The sequence below is a fragment of the Ursus arctos genome, chromosome X (genome assembly GCF_023065955.2).
Source record: "Ursus arctos isolate Adak ecotype North America chromosome X, UrsArc2.0, whole genome shotgun sequence".
NCBI lineage: Eukaryota > Metazoa > Chordata > Mammalia > Carnivora > Ursidae > Ursus > Ursus arctos.
Genome location: NC_079873.1, coordinates 43,912,711 through 43,939,912, shown reverse-complemented (window position 1 = coordinate 43,939,912; position 27,202 = coordinate 43,912,711). Strand labels below are relative to the sequence as shown.

The 27,202-nt window shown below is 47.1% G+C and overlaps 1 protein-coding gene across 40 annotated transcripts in view; it reads right to left on the bottom strand.

The window, feature by feature from the left end:
* The window catches only part of LOC125282017 (protein FAM156A/FAM156B-like), a 49,676-nt gene that overhangs the window by 3,744 nt on the left and 18,730 nt on the right, over positions 1 to 27,202 (bottom strand). For 11 of the 40 annotated variants that reach the window (XM_057311633.1, XM_057311591.1, XM_057311627.1 and 8 more), the window contains 3 exons: positions 2,403 to 27,202; positions 2,182 to 2,312; positions 300 to 345 (listed from right to left, as the gene is read on the bottom strand). The exon at positions 2,403 to 27,202 is cut by the window's right edge. The exons of 4 other annotated variants lie outside the window; for them this stretch is intronic. In XM_057311633.1, the coding sequence (XP_057167616.1) occupies positions 300 to 345; positions 2,182 to 2,312; positions 2,403 to 2,405 (180 nt within the window). In that variant the 5' untranslated portion in view covers positions 2,406 to 27,202. 25 more of the 40 variants (XM_048215932.2, XM_057311692.1, XM_057311706.1 and 22 more) reach the window with 15 other exon arrangements.

Sequence of the window (27,202 nt, the reverse complement as noted above, 5' to 3'; positions counted from 1 at the left end):
ACCGGGGGCATCATGCACGACATGATGGCTCTAGTTAACACTGCCGGGTGGTGTGAATGAGAGTTGTTGGGGAGTAAATCCTAAGAGTTCTCTTCACAAGGAAAACACTGTTTTCTTTTTCTTCTTTTTCTGTCTATATCAGATGGGGATGGTCAACTAAGCTTATTGCGGTAATCCTTCCATGATACATGTAAGTCAAAGTATTATGCTGTATCCCTTCTACGCTGCTCTGTGTCAACTGTATTTCAAGAAAACTGGAGAAAAAGAGAGAGAAAAGAGGGAGAGAAGAAATAAGTTACCAATAGCAGGAATGAAAGAGGACGTCTCGCTAGAAGCCCAGCAAATCTGAAAGAAACAGAAGGCAATATTACATTCAATTCTACATATACAAATGCAACAAATAGGAAATGGATGAATTACCCCAAACCCATAAGCTACCAAAACTTACCCAAGGAGAAATAACATGCATAGTTCAGTATCATTTACAGAAATTGAATCAGTGGTTTAAAACCCTTGACAACAATCCCAGATGGTATTGCCAGTGAATTCTACCAAATATTGACAGGAAACACAGACACACGCAGAAATCCTACACAATTGCCTCCAGAAAACTAAGTGGAGGAAACACTTGCAAGTGATTTATGAGGCTAGCATTTCACTGATACCAAGAAAAGAAAACTACTGACCAATATTCTTTCTTAGCGCAAGCACAAAATTCCTCAACAAAATACCAGCAGTGAACTTCAGCAATCTCTTCAGGGAAAATGCACCGTGATCAGGTGGGTTAGCCCAGGGAAGCAAGGGTGGTTCAATAACTGAAAGCCCACGAAGGCAATCCTCAGAGTTAGCATATAACTGATTAATCAGTGTCATCTACAGTTTAAGATGAAAGATTAAAAACAGGGGAGCCTGGGTGGCTCAGCCATTAAGCGTCTGCCTTCGGCTCAGGTCATGATCCGAGGGTCCTGGGATCGAGCCCAGCATCGGGCTCCCTGCTCGGTGGGAAGCCTGCTTCTCCCTCTCACACTCCCCTTGCTTGTGTTCCCTCTCTCGCTGTCTCTCTCTGTCAAATAAATAAATCAAATCTTAAAAAAAGATGAAAGATTACAAAGAAAACTGATAGACTCAATGCTATGCCTATCAAAATCCCAATGGCATTTCTCAGTAATAGAAAAACAATCCTAGAATGCATCTGGAACAACACAAGACCGAGCACAGCCAAGGCAACCCTGAGGAAGAACACAGTTGGAGGTACCAAAGCAGAAAGGGTAGGGGCAGAAAGACAGACACAGACCAATGGAACAGAATAGAACCCAGAATAAACCCAACGCATGTACAGTCAACTGATCTTGACGAGCACGCCAATAATACGCAACGGGGAAAGGACAGCCTCCGTCAAATGGCGCTGGGAAAACCGGATGCCCACGTGCAAAAGGATGACATTGGACCCTCTGTTACACCACACACGAAAATCAACCCAGAGGGGATTGAAGATGAAATAGAAGACCCAACGCTGTGAAACTCCTGAAAGAAAACATAGAGAAAAAGCTGCATGACATTGGTCTTGGCGATGATCTTGTGGAATCAACACCCATGGCACAGGCAAGAAAAGCAAAAACAGACAAGTGGGACTACATCAAACTTAAAAGCTTCCGCACAGCAGAGGAAACCACCAAGGCGAAAAGGCAATCTGCAAAATGGGCAAAAACATTTGCAAACCACGTATTTGATAAGGGGGTTGATTTTCACCATTTATAACAAACTTTCCTAACTCAAGAGCAAGAAAACAAACAAAGCGATGTAAGAATGAATGGGCAAAGGATCTGAATAGTCATTTCTCCAAAGAAGACCTACACATGGCCAAAAGGCATATGAAAAGCGGCTCCACATCACTACTCCTCAGGGAAAGGCAGGTCAACATCGCAATGAGATATCGGGCCACACGCGTGAGGATGGTTCTCGTCAAACCAGCTACCAAACACAGCAGATCCCAAGTGTCGCTGGGCATGCAGAACACGGAAACCCTTGTGCCCTGTCAGTGGGAATGCAAACTGGCGCAGCCATAGCAGAAAGCAGTACGGAGGTTCCTCAAAAAGTTAAAACTAAAACTGCCACAGGTTCTTGCTCATACCAGGGTGCCCCCCCTCCAAAACGACAAAAACGAAAAACCAAAACACCTACCGTATGATCCAGCAATCCCACTCCTGGGTGTATGTCCAAACGAACTGAAATCCGCACCTCAAAGAGATGTCCGCGCTCCTGTGTTTACTGCAGCTTTCGTCACAGGGGCCAGGGTAATGGAAACCACCCAACTGTCCATCAACAGAGGAGTGGATAAAGGAAGCGTGGCACGTATACACAATGGGACATGATCAGCCGCACGAGAGAGAAGGAAATCTTACCATCTGCAGGCCAGCTGCTGTGGATTTAGGAAGCGGGACGGACGATGCTGCCTCTCACTCAGTGCCTTCCACGCGCCACGTAATGCCGGCTAGGTGTTTCACATCTATTCTCTCCTGCAGGTCTCCCAACAAACCTGGGGAGGCAGAGTGACTGCCCTTTTACCAGGACGAATTTGAGGCTGAAGGAGAGAGACTGACGTGGCAGGAATTCCAGTGCCCTGGAATCCAGTGTGAGTGGCAACCGAATTCTGGGGTGCAGGGAGGTGAGTCTGGAGATAAAGGCAGGCACCGGGACACAGAGAGCTTCCAATGCCATGTGGCAGTAACGGAGTGTCACATGCTCTGTTTCCTGCCGCCCCCCCCCCCCTCCCGACCCCAGCACCAGAAGCAGCCCCTAACTATCTGGGGACAGAACTGGAGTGAGCTGAACTCATGCACACTATGGAAGATGATGTGTATTTGTGTTCTCTCTGCTGGGAGACCCACAACGGAAAATCCAGCCTTCTGGCAAGGGGTCATCTGTGTGTGACACAAAGGATGACAAGAGAGTGGCACAGAGAGTCTCTAGGGCTGAATGGACACGTCTGATGCCATCTTTATGTTCTTGGCTGTGGCTCACAGTGTGAAGCGTGACCTGCAACTTACCCCATAGCAGTCTCAGTGGTTGTCAAGACAGGGGACGTGCCAGGTACAATTCTGTGAGCCATCCTTGCATTACCTCACTACACACTCAGAAATGCAACCCTCTCTGTTTGGTATCGTTACTACGAAGAATAATAAACCCATTTCACAGGCGAGGAGAGTAATGCACAGAAGGCCAAGTAAATTTCTCCAGAGGACATGGCTACAAGTGGCAGAACTGCGTTGGAAGGAAGGGTGTCTAGGATCAGAGCTTGTGTCCTTACCCATTGTACGGCATGGCGCCCACAAAACAGAGAACCAGACCCCACGATGCTCGCCATATCAGGAAGGCAGCCTTGTGCTGTGAGTAAAGAGGAGACCCCTCCGCAAACAGGCCTAAGCACAAAGGCAATTCACAATCACACAAAACGGAATCAGAAGGAAGGGTGGGCACAGGCAGGGCACACTCCGGGAACCAGTGATGCCATCAAGGACGTAGGTTCTTTCCAGCTCTGATCTGGCCTTTCCTGGAACAGATGTTCCAGGACCAACACCCAGATACAGCAACGTCCAAGTGCACAAAGAGACTGTCTAGTCCTGTATCTCTGCTATGAACAAGGAAGAACCTCAGAAGCCTTCCAGCAAACAGTCTCTTCCTTTCCCACTGGCCAGCATGGGCTCACACCCCCATCCCGCAGTCAGTCAGGAGGGACTGGAAGGCGACGCCACATCTGTCCTGCACGAAAGGTTTGTGAACGTAAGGGCTGTGAGGAAGACCTTCGCCTCTTATTCATCTCTAGGGACTCAGGCAGCGTTTCTACCAGGAAGCCTCCTTTGCCCTCTTTCCTACATCCTGGATGGCGGACCTTCCTCTGAACTTCCACGACACCCCGCGTTTCCCCTATCCCAGCCCCAACCCCACCCGGCTGTCAGAGGCGGATTATTTGTTTCACTCACCAGCCCAGGAGCTGACAGAGTCAAGGGACTTTGTCTTGTGCACCCATCAGAGCCTCAACCCCAGTGGGCGTTCACAAATACCTACCGAATGGGATAAAGGAGAACGGGAGGCCCTTTCTAAACATCTCGTTTGGTGTATCAACCCTGCAGAATCCATATTTTCCACTGTCCCCAAGGAGAAAATGCCTGTGCGGAGAGGGTAAGTGACACCACAAGAGCTCACCTCCACTAAGAGAGACAGGACTCCAGCCCAGGCGCATCCTGACTCCAGCAGTATGCACCCTTGGTGGCGATGCCTCTCTGGATTACCCGTAAACCCCGAGGCTTGGCCTAGAAAGTAACCCCAAGGGAGTGACCTCAGGCTTCTTGAGGAGGTGACCTTTCAACAAAGATGTGAACATGAGGGGAGTCTGAGAGGCAGATATCTGGGGTCAGGACTTTCCCGACAAGAGGGAACGCTCGGGAAGAAGCGACTGAAGCAGAGGCTGCCGGACACAGTGCAGATCCTCTCGGGAGGCTGGAGCAACTGGGGGTGGGGCCGGGAGTGAGAGTCTCACAGAAAGCGGGGACAGCAGAGGGTGACGGGCCCTAGATCCTGCTGGGTGAGCAAGCTTCTGCTTAGTCAGCTGGACCACAAAGGACACCCACGGATCACAGACACTAAGTGACGGCCTGTATCAGGCTGTAAGGGAGGCAGACGAGGGACACGGAGAAGACCGTTCAGAGAAGAGGCAGATTTGGGCAAAGAGCTGGAAGGACAGTGAGGAGGCGCGCCTCCTTGTGAGGCTGACAGCACTCGCCTGGACCGACACAGCCTTCCCCTGGGTGCCCACGTCCCTGTCCCCACCGGCATTTGTGCTCTAGCCATAGTATCACACCCTTAATTAGCGGCCTGAATTCACTCAACAGTCCACCTGCTGGACAGATCATTGTGGGCACCTGCTATGTATGTGCACTGGTCACCTGGTACTTGACAAACATTCTCGGAGCTGACAGGTGCTCCAAAGATCTTGATCCGAGTCCCACTGTGAGACCAGAACTGTGGCTGATGGGGCAACACAGTGTCCCACACAATTAAAATATCTTTATAGCCTCGTGTTTTTTTTTTTTTATGTATCTACAATTAGAGATGGTACGAAAGATGCAACCTTCCCCCTCCTCCCAAAGAGAATCTGAGTACAGAGATGGCCGGTTTCCTCCCCTTGTCACCCAGAAATAGCTGGTACAATAGCCACCCTTTATGATGAAGTCATAACATCACCTTGGGTCAGGGTCCTTCATTCATTGAAGAAACACGTTCTGAGCACCACCTAAATACCATGCATCAGTTTCCCGCACACGGTTTGGGGATGCAGGGATGATTTAGGCTGTATCTGCCAGCAGATGACCACCACATGTCGTGGGAGAAGCGTGTTGGCGGAATTTAAGTCACGGTACCTTAGGAACACAGAGGAGGGCAGCTTAACCCTACGTAAGTGTACTTAGGTACACTTCTGACCCACTTCTCAGGGGTGGGGAGGTTGCTGAGGTAGGCACTTGGAGCACCCACATTTTACAGACCTGCAAGCTGAAGAACCGAGAGATCCCCACAAGTAGAGCCAGATTTCGGTCCTTGGGCTACTGAGCTCCAAACCACCATTGCCGTTTGGCCAGCTCCACAACTGTGATGCAGCCACGGAAACCACTTCCTCTGCCTCTGCTTGCCTCTCAATTCACACCATCTGGTCAATAGAGTGAGACTGGTGGAGACCTCGTTTGGGGCGAGGGGTGGTTTGCAAAAGTCTCTCTACTATGGCAAAGGACCTCCCCACAGGGGAACCCTGGAAGCTGAAGTCCTGCTTGGCCACTGGCTCTGAGGCAAGCCTTCCACGCCAAGGGACTCCCTGGTCTGTTGGGCTGTTGCTTCGGGGCCGCTCCTCAGAGGCCAGACACAGAGTCTTAGAACCTTTCGGGGTTGCTCCACCTGGCTGGGTACCTGCATTTCAAGGGGGGACACGGTGTTCCGACCATGATGACTATGCAATCGTGGAACAGTATCTGCATTTCGGCAACTGAAACCCAATCCTGAAACCCCATCCAGGTGTGTCATTGCGAGCGCAATGCCGGCTGCGGAGTCAGGCAAAATGGAGGTGTGATTCCCAGATCCACCCTCTCCTGCATCAGCCACCTAACTCCTTTCAGTTGGTTTCCCTGTGTACGGACGCTGGGCTTTGAGACTTACCTTGAGCCTTTGGGTAATCAAACTGTATATACCACGCACACCTTAGCTCCTCGAGAGCTAGGCTGCAGGAAGAGGCAATCACACCGTGCCCTGAGTTAGGGACACATCAGCAATGGAGGGACGTATGCCAGGTCCCCGGGAGTCTAGTCCCACCTTCTGTCCAGGGTTGGGGGTTGGGGTGGTGGTGGTTGGACTGGTGGTTCTTTTTTTTTTTTTTAAAGATTTTATTTATTTATTTGACAGAGAGAGAGACAGCCAGCGAGAGAGGGAACACGAGCAGGGGGAGTGGGAGAGGAAGAAGCAGGCTCCCAGTGGAGGAGCCCGATGCGGGGCTCGATCCCAGGACCCCGGGATCACGCCCTGAGCTGAAGGCAGATGCTTAACGACTGAGCCACCCAGGCGCCCCTGGACTGGTGGTTCTTTTTTCTTGTCCAAGGCACACACTTCATTTCACACCGAGGTGGGTTGTAGCGAATGAGGGTAATCCTCACAGTTGAGTCTAGTCTATGGAAGGGAGAACCAGCAGTGGGGTCACACTCTCCACTGGATGCTGGAGGAACAGACACAGTTTCCTCCAGGGCTTGCTGGCACCTGGTGGGGGCCCCTAGGGAGTCAGATTCCCTCGGAGAGTTCCCATAGGAGCAGGCAGCTGATCCTTGCCTCCCTGACAGCCACAGGGACTGATTAATCAAAGCCCTTGTAAAGGGAAGACCAGTTAGTATACTTTCTCTTGTCCTCACAGAAAACTCAGACTGCAACTTACTGTGAAAAATGAACTCATCAAAACAAAGTCCAAGGGAGGGGGCTGAAGGCCTGCTTATTTCCTGGGTCACAGGTGCCATGAAGTGACATATTTTTTCCATGTTTCTGCTTATCCCTCCTCACTGGAAGGTAGGACCCCTCCACATTAGGAAAATTTGTGCCACATTCCAAACTCCGAGTTCAAACGCATCCAAGGCTCCGTGTAAAATGAGGTGAGATCTTTGCCGAGTGTAATCCTATTCTAAGCAAGGAAGCCTTCTCCAGAAAAACTCTGCTGCCAGATTGCATTTCCAATTAGCTCACTGAGAACCAGAGTAAAACATCTGTCCATTTGGGGGAATTTATAATGCAATCTCCATCACTTCTTTTCAATACAAAGTTCTGTGAACAGTGCCTTTTCAACCAGGTACTCCTCAGGGTAAATGGAAATTGCTCTCTACTGAACCTGACAGCCGAACGTTAAGTAGGAATCAGGCAAATGAAGTGAATCCTCGATCTACACGGGATGGCATGCATGGGGCTGGGGAAATGAGAGGCAGGGAGAAGAGTGTCTGGGTCCACTGGCCATCTACTGAACAGAAGGAGGTGGAAAGGGGCTGGAATGTGGCGTGGGGGTGGAGCAGGAGGCGGTGTGCCGAAGATGAGGCATTTGAGGGGAGGCAAGGCCTGCTGTGCCTGCTCCAAGAGGCCGGACGTTACCGTAAGTGCAGCAGGAAGCCCCTGTAGAGTTTTGAGCAGGGCAGACAAGACCAGCTTCGGATTTAAGAAAGGTCCCTCAGGCAGTGGGATGAAAACATTCGTGGCCAAGGGTCAAGACTGGTGGTGATTATCAAGCAGAGATGAAGGTCATCTGGACTAGGCAACCAACCATAGTGATGGAAGAAGTGTCAAGATCTTATTTAGAAGGACGGAGGAGGCTGGATTAGCTGGCCTTGGTGACTGAAGGGGTGGTGAGAGAGGCAGCAAGGAAGGATGGCTTTAAGGATCGCTGGCCTAAGCAGCTGGGTAGAAGGCTGCTTTTCACTGAGTTAGGCAACAGCGGAGGAGATGCAGATGTATGGGGGGTGGGGGTGGGCGCGGTCAGTTTTGGACATGTTGTGTGTTCTCTGCCTGGGGCCCTCAACCACCTAGTACCTCAGTGACTTGGGGGAGCTGACCCAGCCTCTCTGTGCCTCGGATGCCTCATCAGGAATAGAAGGATATAAAAATTCGGAATATAGCTAATTTCTGTTTCATTTAGTCTAGCATAATGTTCTCCCTTTGCAGAGCACAGTGCTGTTTGACAGTCAGGTATTCCCTAGGTAAAATGGGAGTCTCTCTACTTATCCATATACTGGTCGGTTTTACTTAACTGCCTTGTGTGTTTTCAACATGCAGCACGCGTTGGCAGTGCTAAAAGAAAAAAAAAAATGAACTCAAAGCAATGTGTTTAACACACGTGTGCCATAGGTTAGCCCATCAGCCTCTCTCTCAGAGACTCAGCCCCCCTTCAGGCCCTCCAGTCTTCCTCCTGTAGCCTCACTCCCTCAGGGATGGTTGGTGAGCCTTTGGGACCTACTCTCTCCAATACTTCTCTTCCCCGTAAAGTCATCTCCAGGGTCCCAGGGAGTGGCTAGCACTTGTTGAGTACAATGTGTCTGTGGGCCTGTCAGTTGTCTCAGGTGTGTGGTTTAGAGAGGACAGACCCAGATCTGGAAACCAACACTCTGTGCCTGCATAGCCGACAGGTGAAGAAGCCAGCCAGACCAAGATCTGAACAGGGCCCCACCACTTTTCCTTGTTTGACTTTGGGCAGGTTACTTAATCTCTCTGTGGTCAGTTTCCTCACCTGTCAGATGAGGACAATGATCGGTTCTGGGATAATGACTCATTTTTGCTTCCTTCCTTTAGATCAGGAAAATAGTACCTGTTAAAAACTTCAAGTATCGATTACTTCCAGGGCTAAAAAGAGAATCTCTGCTTATCTGGACATCTGCTTGGACAGGCACAAAAGAGGCCAAGCACATTTTTACCCTGTAGACAACGCTGAACTTCACCCGAGCCCTGAAAAAAGCCACAGGAGAGAAATCTCTAGAGGCTCTCGCGTTCCAGAAATGGATTACCATAAAGGACCACTCTTCCCATTGTAACTTAGACAAGGCCTGCAGTTCACTCTTTGTCATACCTCCCGTCAGTCTCTCGGGTGACTCTTGGGTTTACATGTGACAAGGCCAAACACACAGACCTTCTTCCTTCTTTGGCTGAAGGGCCAGACACAGTCCCTCCAGCTCCCTGCTGTCTCAGGAACAGCAAGTGCGATTAAAAGTCAGTCCTCCCGAAACTAGCTAGACGCAGAGAGAACCATTTCCTGTTCGACTGACAGACTAATCCTGAATGCAGAAACACCCGTACCTTAAACGTCCCCACTATAACGTGTCTACTCATCCCTATGAAGAAAGGGCAAAACACCCTGCCGAGACACACTGATCTTCAGATCCGGGGACTCTCCGGACTGCAAGAACTTGAATAGACAAGCTCTCTACTAGTTGTGCTTTTCCCTTTGCCAGCGTACATGCATAGCCTAAGCAAAAACCCCTAGTAAGAAAACAAAAATTAGTTAACAGGTACTCCTCACGCGTGCGCTCTACAGGGAACGTAACCAGGCTGTCACGCAGAAGCCCCACCCCACCCAGCTCGGCACCAGGTATGTCGTCTGTAACGTCACCCGCAGCGCCCGGAAACTCTCCCAGCGACCTCAGGAAGCATTCGTTCTGTGCAGTCACTCTGGTGCGCCGCCGTGGCGGGGTGGGGGTGGGGGCGGGCTCAACCCTCCCAACTCGCGGGGTGCTTACGTTTCGGGTTTCATGCACCCACGCCGCGGCCCACGGAGAGGAGCCCACTGTGCCCCGGGACACTCCCGTCTCCCTCCCGGCCCCGTACAGCCCGAGGAATGCTAAAAACCACACGGCTTCGGCACATGGTCCCATCCCTATGACGTCACGCGCAGTTCCGCAGCCCCGCCTTCCGTGGGGCGCGCGTGGCTGTTCTCTCTAGGAAGCCGGGAGGACGTCTCCTCTCGGTTGTCTTAACCCTTCTGTTTTCTGGAGGCGCGTTTCCACCGCCTAGGCTGAGGATGGGGCGGGGGGCGGGGGCGGTAGGTGCGCTGGCGGCGGGCTGGCGGGAACCTGATCCCGGGAAAGAACGAGGGAAAGCGAGGGCCTGAGAGGGAGCGAGGGAGAATCTCCCTAAACAGGCCGTATGCGCATTAGTGTCGCAGGACTAGCGTTCTCCGTGAGCCATGAGCGAGCGGTGCTGTCTGAAAGAATAGCTGTTTTTCTCACAAGCCCTATCTCAGCCGTATCAGCAGTGCGATCTGAGAACCTGCGTATGGCGTATTTCTCCTTCTCTGGTTAGGGTTGCCATTTTTAGCGGAGACGAGAGGGAGACTTCTAACGGGCAGTGCTAGACCCTGGGACATCACTGGCTCCAGTGTTCCACGGGGTCAGAAAGAGTCAGTTTCTTTGGCATTGCCTCCTGTATTTGCTGAGAAATTCTGTCTGGGTGGTGAGAGAAAGAGAGGTCACGATGTGACACAGGAAAAGACATGCTTTTAATAGGCTCTGTGATTCCTACACTGCTTGCAATTATTTAGACCGTAGTAATCAGATTACAAGCTGCAGTGTATGAGATTTGGAGAAAGAAGGCATCTTTGGTTGTCCAGTCTGCTAGAATACAGCCGATCCTGACAGTAGACATATAGTGTGATCAGAAATTTGGTTTTATAATTAATCACAGGATTCCATTTACATTTCCAATACAATTTCCTTATGCTGACTACTACTGTGTGTGTGTGTGTGTGTGTGTGTGTGTGTGTGTGTGTGTTGTTAGGGTGGTTTTGCTTGTTTTGTCAAAAACATAAAATGGAATGGCTTTTCTTGCCTGAGCCTCTCAAGGTACCAGCAACAGAGAAAGGATTAAAAAAAAAAAAAGATTCCATATTTTGAGGAGATTTGCAACAACTCCCTATCAAAAGGGCAGGGTCTCTTACCTGGAACCTCTTGGGATTCAGTAAAATGTTTTGTGAATAGTTTGTTTTTTTTAGGGAAGCACTGGTCCTGGCGTTTTTAGTTGGATATTGACTACATTTCAGACTGTACTGGAGATTTGCATGAAATAGGTAAGTTTCAGCTCTGGATTGAGAGAACCCAACCCTAGGGAAGGGTCTGAGGGAAGCACACCACAGAGAGTCAATGGTGGAGACAAGGAAGCCAGGTTATTGGGAGCTGGAATGGATGAGTCCCAGTGGTCAACTCAGATCAAGCTCTGTCTTTCTGGACAGTTGTCAGACTGAACAATGGGTAGAGGTCACAAACACCTCATGTCTGAACTCGGTATGTGACAAAGTCTCTCAATGGGGATGTAAACAGCCACGTGGCTCAGAAGTTTCAATGCCTGCAACACAGCACCACAGACAGAGGAGGCCTCACCCTGGGCCTGGAATATCCCTCCAGCTCAGAAGCATCACAACCTGGACACAGACTCCCAAATACCTCACAGACCTCACACTCTGGCTCACAAGACCCAAACTATCCCAATAACACACTGAGGGAAGCCACCACATAGACTCAGTGGCCTAGACAAGGAAGCTGGGTGTTTGGGAGCTGGAGTGGATGAGCTCCAGACCCAGGAAAGGGCAGCTAGGAGACCTCAGTGCATTGGACATACAAGATCAAACAACCCACAGAACTCAACTCTTGGGAACCCAAGAATCTTATGAGGAAGGAGACACGAAACAGCCGAGAGCCAATAAATTCTAAAATACAGATCCACATGCATTTTAGGAACCTAACAACCTGCAACACAGAAACTTAATAGCTCGCAGGCCTCACACGCTGCACATAGATGCCACACAATCACAGAGCTCGCAACCCTGCATGCAGACACACAAACAGCACAGAGCACCTGCACTGTGAACACTCGGACACCTCCTGTCTTGTGACAAATCACCTTTGTGATCTTACAACCTACAGTAGGGGCCCCCAGGCGCTCAAATATGCCAACCTCGACAGAGACCCTCAGGAGAGCTCAAACCCCAATTCCTGAAATACATCATGGCAACAGCCCCAGACACCTTACATTCTGCACACTGCACCCAAAACAGGTCAGATACCTCACACACTGGGAGAGAGCCCTGAACAGCCCAGAGAACCCTCACTTGGGACACACAACACTCCACAGCTCAGTGATCGCACACGGCGGACACACCCTCACACAGCTCAGAGATCTCAAATCTTGGACAGACCCCAAACCAGCTCAGAGAAATGACATCTTGCCTTTGAACACAAAAAGTCACCCCATACAGGACACACGCCAATGAGAGCCACAATGAGGTCTCACCCAGCCCCATAAGTGACACACAGAGACTGAAAGACAGAATTACAGAGAGCCTTTCTGGAACCTCCTTTTCCAGGGGGAAGGATGACCCCCAGGTTTTGCCATCATTGGCTGTTTCTGGACAAAGACACAGCTGCACTAGGCCCAGGTCACACCCAGGAGGGCAGCACCCCCTGCGCCAGGCTTGACACACAGTAGAGCCCTCCGCCCATCAAAAGAGGGATACCCTCTAGGATGGAAGTGTTCATACCATCCTCAGGAGACTCACACTGTCCTTAAGACCCCTCAGCCCTGCTGAGGAGTGGAAGCTGTGGAAGGTGGAGCAGGAAAGTCCCACGCTGCTCATGGTAGATCCAGCGCCCCCCCCCAGCCTCGTGGGAGGCCTGGCCCACATCCCATTCACCCTAAACACAGTGCTTCCTTCAGCCTTCTCAGCCCCTAAACCTTGGAGGCACTGCAGCCACCTGGTTTTCCCAGTGTCTAGCTGAGCCCCGAACGGAAGGACACCTTCAGCCAGCAGATCCTTTGCAAGCCCCTGAACACGACGGGGGAAGGAGATGGTGAAGGGGTTCACACTGCCCTGCCAGGTAGACATGCCAGACCACGTACCTGACCCCCGAAGGGTGCCTCTGTTCCACCCACCCCTCCACCTTATCATCTCCCCATCCCCGGAGAGGAAACCTGTCCCCTCCTCTCAATGTCTAAGTCTGCTTTAAAGGGAAAGGTGGCATGGCATGAGGTTCTCCGGTTCCTGCCGGGCTTTGTGCACACTGTGAGGCACGTACGTCTCCCCCCTCCTCTCCCACCATGAGGCCAACACCAGAGCAGGGCTATTTGCTCATGGGCAATATCCACTGTAGGGCAGTGGGATTTGGGGACAGAGGCTGATGTGGGCCCGACTGGTGCACCGGGGACACACACACTGGCCCACCTCTGAGGCCATGGTGGATTGTCACTGCCCCAGGAACACAGGAGCCCAGTCTTGCACTTGCAGCCTTTCAGACCCAGGTGTGAATACAGTCAGGGCTAAATGACTGACTGGTGAGAAGTTCACTGACTTGAGAATCCACCTATGTCTTACTTACCTACCCTCACCCAAACATCTCCCGCCTAATGCTTAAAATCCCATCATTTAAGTAAGTGTTCACCTCTTTGGGCTGAGTAGGCCACCACCATCCGTTTCCCTGGAGAAACCTGGCCTGCAGTATGTCATGAGCCCCCTGAAAGATCTCCGCCCATCCAGGACCTACACATGGAGTCTGGTGGGCACCCACCGGAGAAAGATTTAGTGATTTGCTATTGGGCTCTGATATCCATATTGTGGGATCCACTACCCACTGTTAAAAACGTAAGGGGAAGACAGACTAGAGGACAGAATAAAAGCCAGTGATCCCACTGAGCTGGCGAGTATCTCCAGCCTCTTTTGCTGATGAGCAGCCTGAGGTTCCAGAGGAGGATTCCAAACCCTTCACTTCCACCTCCACTCTTCAAAGCCCCACCTCTGCACCTATAAACTCTCTGAGGACACCCCCACCTCCAGCCAATGGGTGTTCTCTCCCCTGGAAGATCCTGGTAGGTAATCCCATCTAGACCGATCAGATCCAGGGGTGTCCTTCATCTCTGCCCTGCTCACCCATCAGGGAACCAGTCACGTGCTTCCCTGCCATGTTCCCTGGTCCCCGCTTGATTACAATCTGTAGAGCTGACGGGTTGGGGCCAGACGTGGGATGATGGTGACCTCAGGGGAGGCTCAGGTCCTTGCATGGTGGTGAGCTCCCCTGCACCCTGCACACCATGGTCTGTTTGGGAACACAAGGCTCCCTCACTCCAGCTGTGCGTCCCAGAGCGGACTGCTTCTTCCGAGCCTCTCAGTGGTACATCCTAGTACAGGAAGGTACCACCCACCGCTCCTCTACCAACCTTTCACCCCACACTCGGTGATTTGCCCAGACAGGGTCACATCACCCCCCCAGCTCCCCTCCTGCCCGGGGGAATACACCTAAATGGGTAGTGGATTGCTCCAGCTCAGTCTCGCTGCTCTTAAAAATCCCCCACAGGGATCATTGCAGCTGCAGACTCCAAGATCTTGGAGACGGCCTGGGAGAAAGAGCTCAGCCTCCGGTCAACAGCCCCTACTTCGTGAATGGGGTGCTGACGATGCCAGCAAAGGGGCGTTTGTTACCCCAGCCACACCGGGGGAAGCATGAATTGCTAAGAGAACTTTGCAGGGCTCTGTGGCGGCACCTACCGAAATTTGATTCTACCCTGTCCCCACCCACAGCACAATTTCAGCTTCATGAAAAGAGGCGCACACGTGGGTCTTCTGTGATGTCTCTCCAGCATGTAGAACAGTATCAGGTACACAAGTAGGTACTTCAGAGATGTTCCTGTAGCCAAAGGAACCTGTGATCCAGCAATTTCCACCGCTCTACCAACTTGTCTTAAATATTTACACAGGCACAGAATTGTGTGTATAATGACAAGAGCAAATTTCTGGGGGAAAGAAACTCTAAATGGCCATTAGTAGTCGACCGCCTTTGGAAGCGGAAATGAGAGAGGAAGTGTTCCTATCAAACCATGGAGCACTCACTGGCCTTCAAACAGGAGAGGAGCAAATCTGTACTGGCCGGAGAGCTGTATGTTATTTTGTTTTTATTTTCTTTATATTTTTAAATGGGGAGTAGCATGTAAGAAGTACTCCTAAGTCAACCAGTGTCTGTACGTGTGTATGTATGTGCACGTGCAGTTTGTAAATATGGGTAACAGGGACAAGGAGGAAACACCTAATCTGGCTACAGTGGTCACCTCTGATGACCGAACTGATGAAGGCAAGATTTGGACAACTCATCATGTCTTCAGGTGTAGCCAACTCTATTTCTAAAACTGGCCAGAAACCTATCCAAAGATAGCTGCTTTCCTTTCAGGGTTTTTTTTTTTTTTTTCCATTTTGTTGAGCTGTCAGTCATGTACCATGAAATTCACCCTTTTTTAGTTATATATGCACAAGCTTGTGCAAACTGTCACCGATATCTAATTCCAGAACAAACCCCATATCACTAGCAGTCCCTCCCCAATCCCCTGTCCCAGGAACCCTGGATATTCACTACCCGGCCCCATGTCTCCACAGATTTGTCCACTCTGGATATTTCAACTGAACAGGATCATACATTATGTGGCCTTTGAGTCTGGCTTCTTTCACTCAGCATAATGTGTTCAGGATTCATCCATGTTGTAGCAAGTATCACGACTCCATTCTTTATTGGCTGAATATGATTCTACTCTATGTATATATCACCACATGTGATATATTCATGACATGGTTGGCATCTGGGTTGTTTGCACTCTTCGACTGTTGTGACTAATGTTGCTAGGAACATTTGTATACCAGTTTTTGTGTGAGCTTATGTCCTCACTTGTCCTCGATATACACCTAGGAGCGGCGTAACTGGGTCACACGGCAATTCTGTTTAACTTTTTAAGGAGCTGCCAAACTGTCTTCCACAGCAGATGTTCCATTTTGCATTCCCACCAGCAAGGTACGAGGATTTCAATTTTTGCACATCCTCCCCAACACTTCTTATTTTCATTTTTGAAAGTTCTGTCCATACTAGTGGGTGGGAAGTTGTAATTCATTGTGCTTTCAATTTTTATTTCCCTAACGACTAATATTTTTGAACACCTTTTCATGTCCTTATTGGATATTTGTATATCTTTTTTATAGAAATGTCTATTCAAATGCTTAGCCTGTCTTTAACTGGGTTGTCTTTTTACCGTTAATTTGTATGAACTCTTTTTACATTCTGCATACTGGACCCTTATCAATACATGAATCTTTTCTCCCATTCTTTCCATTTGTTTTTTTCACATTCTTATGGTGTCCTTTAAGACAAAATTTTTTTTCTAATTTTGATGAAGTCGTTTTTACCCATTCGGCATTTATTATCTGTGCTTTGGTCTCATAGCTAAGAATCCACCACCTAACCCAATGGCACAAAGATTTACTCCTATGCTCTCTTACAGAAGTTTTATAGTTTTTTTTTTTTTAAAGATTTTATTTATTTATTTATTTATTTATTTATTTATTTGACAGAGAGAGACGGCGAAGGAGGGAACACAAGCAAGGGGAGTGTGAGAGGGAGAAGCAGGCTTCCCGCCGAGCAGGGAGCCCGATGTGGGGCTCCATCCCAGGACCCTGGGATCATGACCTGAGCCGAAGGTAGACGCTTTACGGCTGAGCCACCCAGGCGCCCCTGAACTTTTGTAGTTTTAGCTCTTACATTTGAGTTTTGATCCCTTCTGACTTAATTTTTGTCTATGCTATCAAGTTTGGATTCAAATTCATTTCTTTAAATGTGAGTATCTAGTTGTCCCAGCAGCATCTGCTAACAAGCCTGTTCTTTTCCCATGTAATTGTCTTGGCACTGCTGCCAACAATTAGCATAGTTGGATGGGTTATTTCTGGACTCTCAATTCCACTCCGTTGATCTCTGTGGCCATCCTTATATCAGTACTACATCGCATTGATTACGGGAGCTTTGAAAGAATGTTTGAAATCGGAATGTGTGAGTCCTCCACCTTTGCTGTCTTCTGCGAGACTGTTTCAACCATTCTGGGTCCCTGCAAGTGCCACATGAATTTCAGGATCAGTCTCTCAATTTCTGAAACACTGCAGTTAGAATATCGATAGGGATTACACTGAATGCTTGGATCCGTTTGGGGAATGTTGCTAACTCGACGACATCAAGTGTCCCAACCCATGAACACAGGAGGTCTTTCCATTTATTTAAGTATGCTTTAATCTCTTTCAACTGTGTCTTGTAATTTTCAGTGTACAACTCTCACACCTGTTTGATTAAATTAATTCCTAAATATGTCATTCTTTTGACTCTATTGTAACTGAAATTGTTTGCTTGCTTACTTATTTGGATTATTCACTGCTAATGTACAGAAATAGAATTGATTTTTATGTATCAATCTAGTTTATGCTAGGGTTAAACTAATTGTAACAATAACAAACTGAAGTCCTACTCGACTAACGAAAAGACTGACTCAAACACCAACACTGACACCCTCTGATGGAAAGAGCAAAGAAGAGACACACATTACATACAAGGGAACAAACTGGATGGCAGGCTACTTATGCATCAGAATCTATGTGACCCAGAATTTTCAGATTCATGCAAATGCTTTTAAAAATGAAGGTGAAACAAAAACTTCAAAACAAACAAAAAGGCGGAGGAAATGCACAGCCGGCAGATCTGCCCTACAAAACATGTTAAAGGAAGTTCTTTGGGAAGAAGGCAAATGATATCCAGAGAAAATCAGGAGCTATACAAAGAACTGAATAGTGCTGAGCATGGTAAAGTTGCGGGTGAATATGAACTTTTTCTCTTACGCTTCATCTCCTTAAAGGAGAACTATTTAAAGTAACAGTAGTCACAATGTATTGTGGGGTTTAAGACACTGGTAGAAATAAAATGCAAGGCAGCCACAGCACCAAGGATGGGAGAAAGGAAGTGGAGGTATACAGTCATATGAGTCAGACAGTGTACACGAAGTGGCAGAATACCATTAGAAGGCATGCTGTGATAAGCAACAATACATACTGGAAACCCTAGAGCAAGCATCTGAAAAGAATGTTTAAAGGCATATAACTAGTAAGCCAACAGTGGAGATAAAATGGAATAACAGCGAATGTTCAACTGATTCAAAATTATGGAGGGAAAAGGAAAATCTGAATAAAAAACACATATAGAAATATACAGTCAGCCAGATGGTAGATTAACACGCAAACTGTTAACACACTAAATGTACCCTGCCTCCACAACAATTAAAAGACCTAATTTGTCACTTTAGATAAAAATAGCAAGACTTGACTATATACTGTCAAAAGAATCCCACTTTATTTTTATTTTTTTAAAGATTTTATTTATTTATTTATTTATTTATTTATTTATTTATTTAACAGAGAGAGAGAGAGAGAGAGAGAGAGAGAGAGAAACAGCCAGCGCGAGAGGGAACACAAGCATGGGGAGTGGGAGAGGAAGAAGCAGGCTTCCAGCAGAGGAGCCTGATGTGGGGCTCGATCCCAGAATGCCGGGATCATGCCCTGAGCCGAAGGCAGACGCTTAACGACTGCGCCACCCAGGCGCCCCAAAAGAATCCCACTTTAAGTATGAATCCATATATAAGTTAAAAGTAAATGAGTGGAAAATGATAATGCTATGGTCTGAAGGTGTCTCCTCCAAAATTTCTGATGTGAAATGCTAACCCCCAAAGACGATAGTATTAGGAAGTTGGCCTTTGGGAGGGGTTTAGGTCCTAGGACAGAGCCCTCATGCATGGGACTGGGGCCCTTAGAAAAGAGGCTCCAGACAGAGCCTTTGTCTTTCCACTATGTGAGGACACGACCACAAATCTGTGACCTGGAAGAGGGCCTTCACTAGAACCCAACCAAGCTGGCCCCTGATCTCGGACCTCCAACCTCCATGTCTGTGAGAAGTAAGTTTGTGTAGAAGCCACCCAGTCTGCGGTACTTTGTTCCTGCATCCCCAACACACTAAGACACATACACCCAGCAAACGTGAATCAAATGAGTAGCCGGAGGGGCTAAATTAATATTACACAAAGAATACTAAAGAATGAGGATTATCACAAGGCAAAAGACAGATTTACATGATAAGAGAGGTCTAGTCATCGAGAAGATGTAAAAATTATGAATGTGCATGCATTTTTAAAACACAAGAACTAAAAACTGATGAAACTAAAAAGAAAAACGGACAAACCAGTTGTAGTGAGAGGCTTCAGCGTTCTCCTGCCCACAACTGACAGCACAAGTGGACAATTCAATCAGACACTCTACGGAACACCGGCGCATCACTCTCCACAGACATGAAGGACAGCGGAATACATACTCTTCCGAAGTGCACATACAATGTTCACCAAGATAGACCATCTGCTGTGCCATAAAGTATATCTCAACTTCTAAAGGACTGAAATCATACAAACTAGGTTCTCTGACCACAAAGAATTAAAATAGAAACGGGTTGTAGCGAGGTATCTGGAAAACCACAAAATACTTTGAAATTAAATGACATGTCTCAATAATGCGGGGATCAAAGAAGAAACTGCAAGAAGTTGAAGAGGAAGACACAGTGTATCAAAATTTGTGAGGTGAATCTAAAACAATGCACTGAGGGAAATTTCTATCATTAAATACTTATGTTAGAAAAGAAGAATTGTCTCAGATCAATTATCTGTCACCTTAAGAAATTAAAAAAGCAAAATCAATTTAAACCTAAGGCAAGTGGAAAACGTTTAATGGAGGTCTGAACAGAGATCAACTTAGAAATAATAAAATCGATACAAAGGAATCAATGAAACTAAGCATAATCCCCTCCAGTTCCATCCATGTCGATGCAAATGGTGGGTATTTGATGGAACTGGAGGGGATTATGGTAAGTGAAATAAATCAAGCAGAGAAAGACAATTATCATATGGTTTCACTCACATGTGGAACATAAGGAATAGCATGGAGGACATTAGAAGAAGGAAGGGAAAAATGAAGGGGGGGGAATCAGAGAGGGAGATGAACCATGAGAGACTATGGACTCCGGGAAACAAACTGCAGGTGTCAGAGGGGAGGGGGGTGGGGGATTGGGATAGGCCCGTGATCGGTATTAAGCAGGGTGCGTATTGCATGGAGCACTGGGTGTTATACGCAAACAATGAATCATGGAACACCATATCAACAACTAATGATGTACTGTATGGTGACTAACATAACGTAATAAAAAAATAAAATAAATAAAATAAAATAAGGAAACTAAGAATTGGTTCTTTGACAAGATTAGTAAATCTAACAGGTTTAGCCAGACTGATAAAAACGAATGAGGGCAGGGGCGCCTGGGTGGCTCAGTTGGTTAAGTAGTCTGCCTTTGGCTCAGGTCATGATCTTAGGATCCTGGGATCGAGCCCTGGGTCGGGCTCCCTGCTCAGTGGGGACACTGCTTCTGTCTCCCTCCGCCGCTCCCCCTGCTTGTGGCTCTGTCAAAGAAATAAATAAAATCTTGGAAAAAAAAAAAAAAAAGGAATGAGGGCAGAGTGATACAGGTGACTACTATCAGTATGGCCAGAGGGGACATCAATACAGATCCTTCAGACACCAACTGGGTAAGAAAATATTATTAAAAATATTATCCAATAAAAGATGAAATGGGAAAACTCCCTGAAAGACACTAGCTAGCAAACCTCCATCAAGAAGTTGTTAACAGGAATGGCCCTCTATCTGTCAAAGAGAATGAATTCAATAAATCAAACACAAAACAAAAACCATTCCCTCACAAAACACTCAAGGCTTAAGTGGCTTCACTGTTTAAATTCTATCAAATATACAGGGAAGAAATTTATGCCAGTTTTGTACAAAATCTTCCAGGTAACTGAAGAAGAGGTTACACTTCCTAAAGCATGTTACAGAGCCAGCAATATCCTGACATCAAAGTGAGACAAAAACTTTTTAAGAAAATAAATTACAGACCGTGGAAAAAAAAATAAAGGGAAATATCTCTATAAAGTAGAGTCCAGAGAATAGAAGGGACAGCCATTACTGCTCAACATCAATTACAGGAAGAACTGTCCATTATAGACCCAACAGAAGAATCATCAACATGAAAGAACCTCAATTCCAGGCACCAACAGGAAAAGATGTACATGGCATGGCCTACAAGATACTGACTACCCTTGTGACTCAGCCAATGAGAAACTGTCATCACTCTGAACTCTCGCTTTTTCTCCAGTGGACTTTTGTTCAAAACAACCCCTTCGACTTCCTCCTTCTCCATAAAATAACGTTCCTCTCCTTGGTTTGTTGGACTTGCCTAGGATTTTGCCTTAGGTTGCTTGTTCCGATTTCTAATTCTCTGCTACTCCTGAATAAACCCATTTTTGCTGGTAAAATAACTGGCTGTTCTACTTTTAAGGCTAACAAGAGCAATATAACTCATGAACACAGATGCAGTAATCCAAAATAAAATATCAGCTGCTTGAAACCAGCAATACATACAAAAGATAAAATACCATAGTGAAATGGCATTTGCTCTACGGCTTCAAGACTGGTTGAGCGTTTGATAATCAATCACGCTAACTGACCATAACAACAGACTAAAGATGTATGAGCATCTCGACAGATGCATAAAAAGTATTGGATAAAATGTACTTGACAAAAACTCCTAGGAAATTAGGAATAGAGAGGGATTTCTATCTTAGTCTCTAAGGGCGGATCTAACAAAACTACCGTAGACTGGATGACTTACAAAAACCACAGAAATGTATTTCTTACACTTTTGGATGCCAGGAAGCCCAAGATCAAGGTGCTGGCAGATTTAGGATCAGGTGAGGACCTGCTTCCTGTCACACAGGCTGCTGACTTCTTGCCTTCACATGGCAAGAGGGCCGAGGGAGCTCTCAGGAGTCTCTTTTATAAGGGTGCTAATGCCATTCATGTGGGCTCCGTGCTCATGACCTGATCACCTCCCAAACGCCCCACCTCCAATTACCCTGATACTGGAGAAAGGCTTCACCATGGATGCTGGGGAGATGGCAATACTCACTCAGTCTATGGCAACATCCTTAATGGATAACTGGCATCTACGAAAAGATCTAAAGCTAATAGAATCATGAATCGTGAAGGTCTGAATGCTTCCCTTCTAAGACAGGGAACACAGCAAGTATGTGTCCTTTTGCCACTTCTAGTCAATAGTTTACTGCCTGTTCTAGCCAATAAAAAAATCGAAAAGAAAGAAAGAAAGAAAGAAAGAAAGAGAGAAAGAGAGAAAGAGAGAAGGAAGGAAGGAAGGAAGGAAGGAAGGAAGGAAAGAAAGAAAGAAAGAAAGAAAGAAAGAAAGAAAGAAAGAAAGAAAGAAAGAAAGAGTCATTATTCACAGGCAAAACCTGAATCCATAAAAAGAATCCACAGAAAAGTTACCTGAATTAAGAGGCCAGTTTAGCAAACTAACAAGACACAAAATCAGTATGCAAAAGTCAATTGTTTCTATGTACCAGCCATAAACTCTCAAAAATGGACATTGTAAAAAGCAACACTACATAGGATAACACACAAAACAGAAGAGAAGTGTGCCACCATCGTCCCCACTCCCCAACTACAGAGTTGTGGCTCAGAGGTTTGAAGCAGATAGCCCGTCTCAGAGGAATGAATTCTATTTGCAATGGAGTGTTTTTGAAGGTCAGGCCTAGGGGCACTTTCGAAACACTGGAGGCTGTGGTAAAAGGCAACCCAGAGGAGATTGGTGGAATTCTTGGACACAGAGGATCAACAACTGTAGGCTGGCTGGACTACCTGAGACAATCAGGGACAATAGATAGCTGGAAGGAACCTGCCTAGGGTCAGAAAAAAATCTCAAACACTAACTTTGACAGCTAGCCCTTCAAAGGATCAGGGATTTCACGGGTTTATATTATGAAGCAACATTGCCAGGGCACTGCTGAATACAGTAGAAGCAGCCCCCAGTTAGTGGGCCCAAACAGCTGGGTCTGGTCAGGGAAAGAGACAAAGAGGGCCCTGCCAAAAGCACTCATCCCAGGGTGACAGTGGGCATACCCGAGTCGGCTCTCCCTGAGGAGTAACAGCTGAAGCATAACACAGCTAGGATGGAGGGTGAGGCTAGGGGGAGAATAAGGTGTGAAAACAGACTCCACTAAAATAAACCAGCCAGACACCAAACAACTAAACAAGCAAATAGCAATAACAAACCTGGGAAGGGGTAGGATGGTCCAGTACCCAGAATTGCTATAATATTTTAGATAGCGTAGCAACCGGACTATTGTAGGGAGGTCTGGTTTCCAGACCAAAACAAAAAAATAATAAAAACAAACAAAGAAAAAAAAACACCCAGGAAAGTATGAATAAGTGAGCAACAGAAACTGGCTGTGGTTGCAACCAGATGTCAGATTTGACAAGGAATTCAAAGCTGCTGTTATAAATAGGTCCAAAGAACAAAAGGAAACCACAATCAAAGAAGTAAAGGAAGGTATGATGAAAATGTCACATCAACTAGGGAATAACAATAAAGAGAGAACAGTTATCAAAAAGAACCAAATAGAAGTTCTGGAGTTGAAAAGTGCAATAACCGAAGTAAAAAATTCACTCAAGGAGGGATGCCTGGGTGGTGTCTGCCTTCGGCTCAGGTCATGATCCCAGGGTCCTGGGATCGAGTCCCACATCGGGCTCCTAACTCAGCGGGGAGCCTGCTTCTCCCTCTGCCTGCTTCTCCCTCTCCCCCTGCTTGTGCTCAGTCTGTCAAATAAATAAAATCTTAAAAAAAAAAAAAGTCACTCAGGAGATCAACAGTAGTTGAACTACCAGAGAAAGATTTAGCTATCTTGAAGACAGACAGAGGTTATGGAATCTGAAGAACGAGAGGAAAACAAATGAGGAACATAAACTGAGCTGCAGAGAAATATGGGACACTCTTAACAACACTCACAGAGGCACATGAGAGTGCCAGAATACAGACAGAAAGGAACAGAAAAAATATTCAAAGCTATACTGCCTGAAAGAAACTAAAGGAACTCCAAGCAGGATAAACAAGAAGAGATTCAGACATAGCTTAGTAAAAATGCTGAAAGCCAAAGGCAAGGAGAATCTCTTGAAAACAAGAAGAGAGAATGACCCCCCTCTCTTAGAGGGGGGAAAGCCAATCAGATTAACAGCAGATTTCTCAGCAGAAACAATGGAGGCCAGAAGGAAGTGGGATAATCATTCAAAATGCTCAACGACCAAGAACCTCACATGCAGTAAATTCTTTTTAAGATGAAAGCAACATTACTGAATCTGTTCCTTAGTTCTAACCGTTGTTTTGGTTTGGTTTGGTTTTTGTAAGAGTCCTCAGGGTTTTCTGTGGATAACAGCATGTCGTCCGCTTCTGTGTTAAGATGGCGGAGGAGCAGGGGACCCCTTTTTCAGCTGGTCCCCTGAGTCGAGCTGGATAGGTACCAGACCATCCTGAACACCACTGAATCAGCCTGAGACGCAGGAAGATACATCTGGACCTCTACAAACGAACATCTCCAGCGCTGAGTATTAAGATAGGAAGTGGGAAGCAGTGAAGCCGCGCACAGATATCGGAAGATAAACGGAAGGGGGAGGGAGCCGCCGTGTTCGGGCGCTGGGAAGCAGTAGCCACCTGCAGTGGGGAGCGGGCGGACTCGTGGACTGTGAGAGAGCAGACTAAGACGTGAGCCGGGGAACGCACGCGACCAGTCTGAAAACCGGAGCTCCGGAGTGCACGCGAACCACACTGAAATGGAGCTTCGGAGCACGTGGGGGCGGCTGGCGGTGTTAGAAACACAAAGGACAGAGACTTGCCGGCCCTGGAAGCGAGGGCTGGGACGCTGGCTGTGGGGCGCACATCCCGGGACGCTGCAGGGTTGAGCAGCACCAACAGTAACGGAGTTAAAGTGGCCAGAAGACCCCAGTGGAGAGCGGTCTGCGATCCCTCTGCTCTGAGACAGAGGCTGGGATTCGGCTACTGCTGCTCTGACTCTCAGAAGAGGCACAGCAAAACGCCAGGGAAAGCTGCCAGAGAACAAAAGCCTGGAAATACCGGCTCACAGTGTGCCCGTCCCCATCCCCCCTCGCAGGGGACACGGAGACTCTACCCAAACAGGGTTGCCTGAGTATCGGCGCAGCAGGCCCCTCCCCCAGAAGGCAGGCTGAAAATTCAAGAAGCCCACATCCCTAAGGTCCCTATAAAACAAGTACACACTGCCTGGGTCCTGGTCAATAATTTGGGCTCTGGGCAACCCCACAACCTCTCTTCATCAGAATGACGAGAAGACATGCCCCCCAGCAAAGAAAAAACAATGAGTCTGTGGCCTCTGCCACAGAAGTAATGGATATGGATATAACCAAATTATCAGAAATGGAGTTCAGAGTAACAATGGTCAAGATGATGTGTAGACTTGAAAAAATATTAACGAGAATTTAGAATCTCTAGGGGCGGAAATGAGAGTGAATCTGGCAGAAAGTAAAAATACTGTGAATGAAATGCAGTCAAAACTAGATGCTCTGATGGCCAGGGTGAATGAGGCAGAAGACCAACTGGCGAATTGGAGGATGGGTTAGAAGAGAAAGCTAAAACAGAAACTTGGCTCAAAAAAAATCCAATCTCAAGAATGTAGGTTACGGGAGATTACTGACTCAAGAAACATTCCAATGTCAGAATCATTGGCATCCCCGAGGGGGTGGAGAAAAACAGAAGTCTAGAAGAGATATTTGAACAAATTGTAGCTGAAAACTTCCGTAATTTAGCAAAGGATACAAGCATTCATGTCCAAGAGGCAGAGAGGACCCCTCCGAAGCTCAACCATGACAAACCTACACCACGTCACGTCATAGCGCATTTCGCAAATATTAGATCCAAGGATACAGTACTGAAAGCGGCCAGGGCAAAGACATTTCTCGCGTACCAAGGCAAAGGTATCAGAATTACGTCAGACCTGTCTACACAGACCCAGAATGAGAGAAAGGGCTGGGGGGGGGGGCATTTTTAAAGCTCTTTCAGAGAAAAACATGCAGCCAAGGATCCCTTAGCCAGCAAGGCTGTCATTCAGAATTGATGGAGAGATAAAGACCTTCCAGAATCGCCGGTCACTGACCAATTTCATAATCATGAAACCAGCCCTACAGGAGATATTAAGGGGGATTCTACAAAAGTAAAAAGGCCCCAAGAGTGATACAGAACAGAAAGTCACAATCTATAGAAACAAAGACTTTACAGGCAACATGGCATCATTAAAATAATATCTCTCAATAATCACTGTCAATGTAAATGGCCTAAATGCTCCCATAAAACGCCACAGGGTTGCAGACTGGATAAAAAGACATGACCCATCCATTTGCTGTCTACAAGACTCATTTTGAACCTAAAGATACATCCAGACTGAAAGTAAAGGGATGGAATACCATTTTTCATGCCAATGGACCTCAAAAGAAAGCTGGGGTAGCAATTCTCATATCAGACAGATAGGATTTTATTTTTATTTTTATTTTTTTTAAAGATTTTATTTATTTATTCGACAGAGATAGAGACAGCCAGCGAGAGAGGGAACACAAGCAAGGGGAGTGGGAGAGGAAGAAGCAGGCTCATAGTGGAGGAGCCTGACGTGGGGCTCGATCCCATAACGCCGGGATCACGCCCTGAGCCGAAGGCAGACGCTTAACCGCTGTGCCACCCAGGCGCCCCAGACAGATAGGATTTTAAACTAAAGAGTATAGTTAGAGATACAGAAGGGCACTATATTATTCTTAAAGGATGTATCCAACAAGAGGATATGACAATTATAAATATCTATGCCCCCAACAGGGGAGCAGCAAGATACACAAGCCAACTCTTAACCAGAATAAAGAGACATAGAGATAATAATACGTTAATAGTAGGGGACCTCAACACTCCACTACCAGCAATAGATAGATCACCTATGCAGAAAATCAACAAAGAAACAAGAGTCTTGAATGCCATTCTAGACGAGTTGGACCTCAGAGATATATAAAGAACACTACACCCCAGGACAACACAATACTCATTCTATTCTAATGCCCATGGAACATTCTCAAGAATAGACCATGTTCTGGGACACAAAACAGGTCTCAACTGATACCAAAAGACTGAAATTATTCCCTGCATATTCTCAGACCACAATGCTTTGAAAATGGAACTCAACCACAAGGAGAAATTTGGAAGAAACTCAAACACTTGGAGACTAAGAACCATCCTGCTCAAGAATGATTCGATAAACCAGGAAATCAAAAATCAATTTAAACAATTTATGGAGACCAACGAGAATGAAA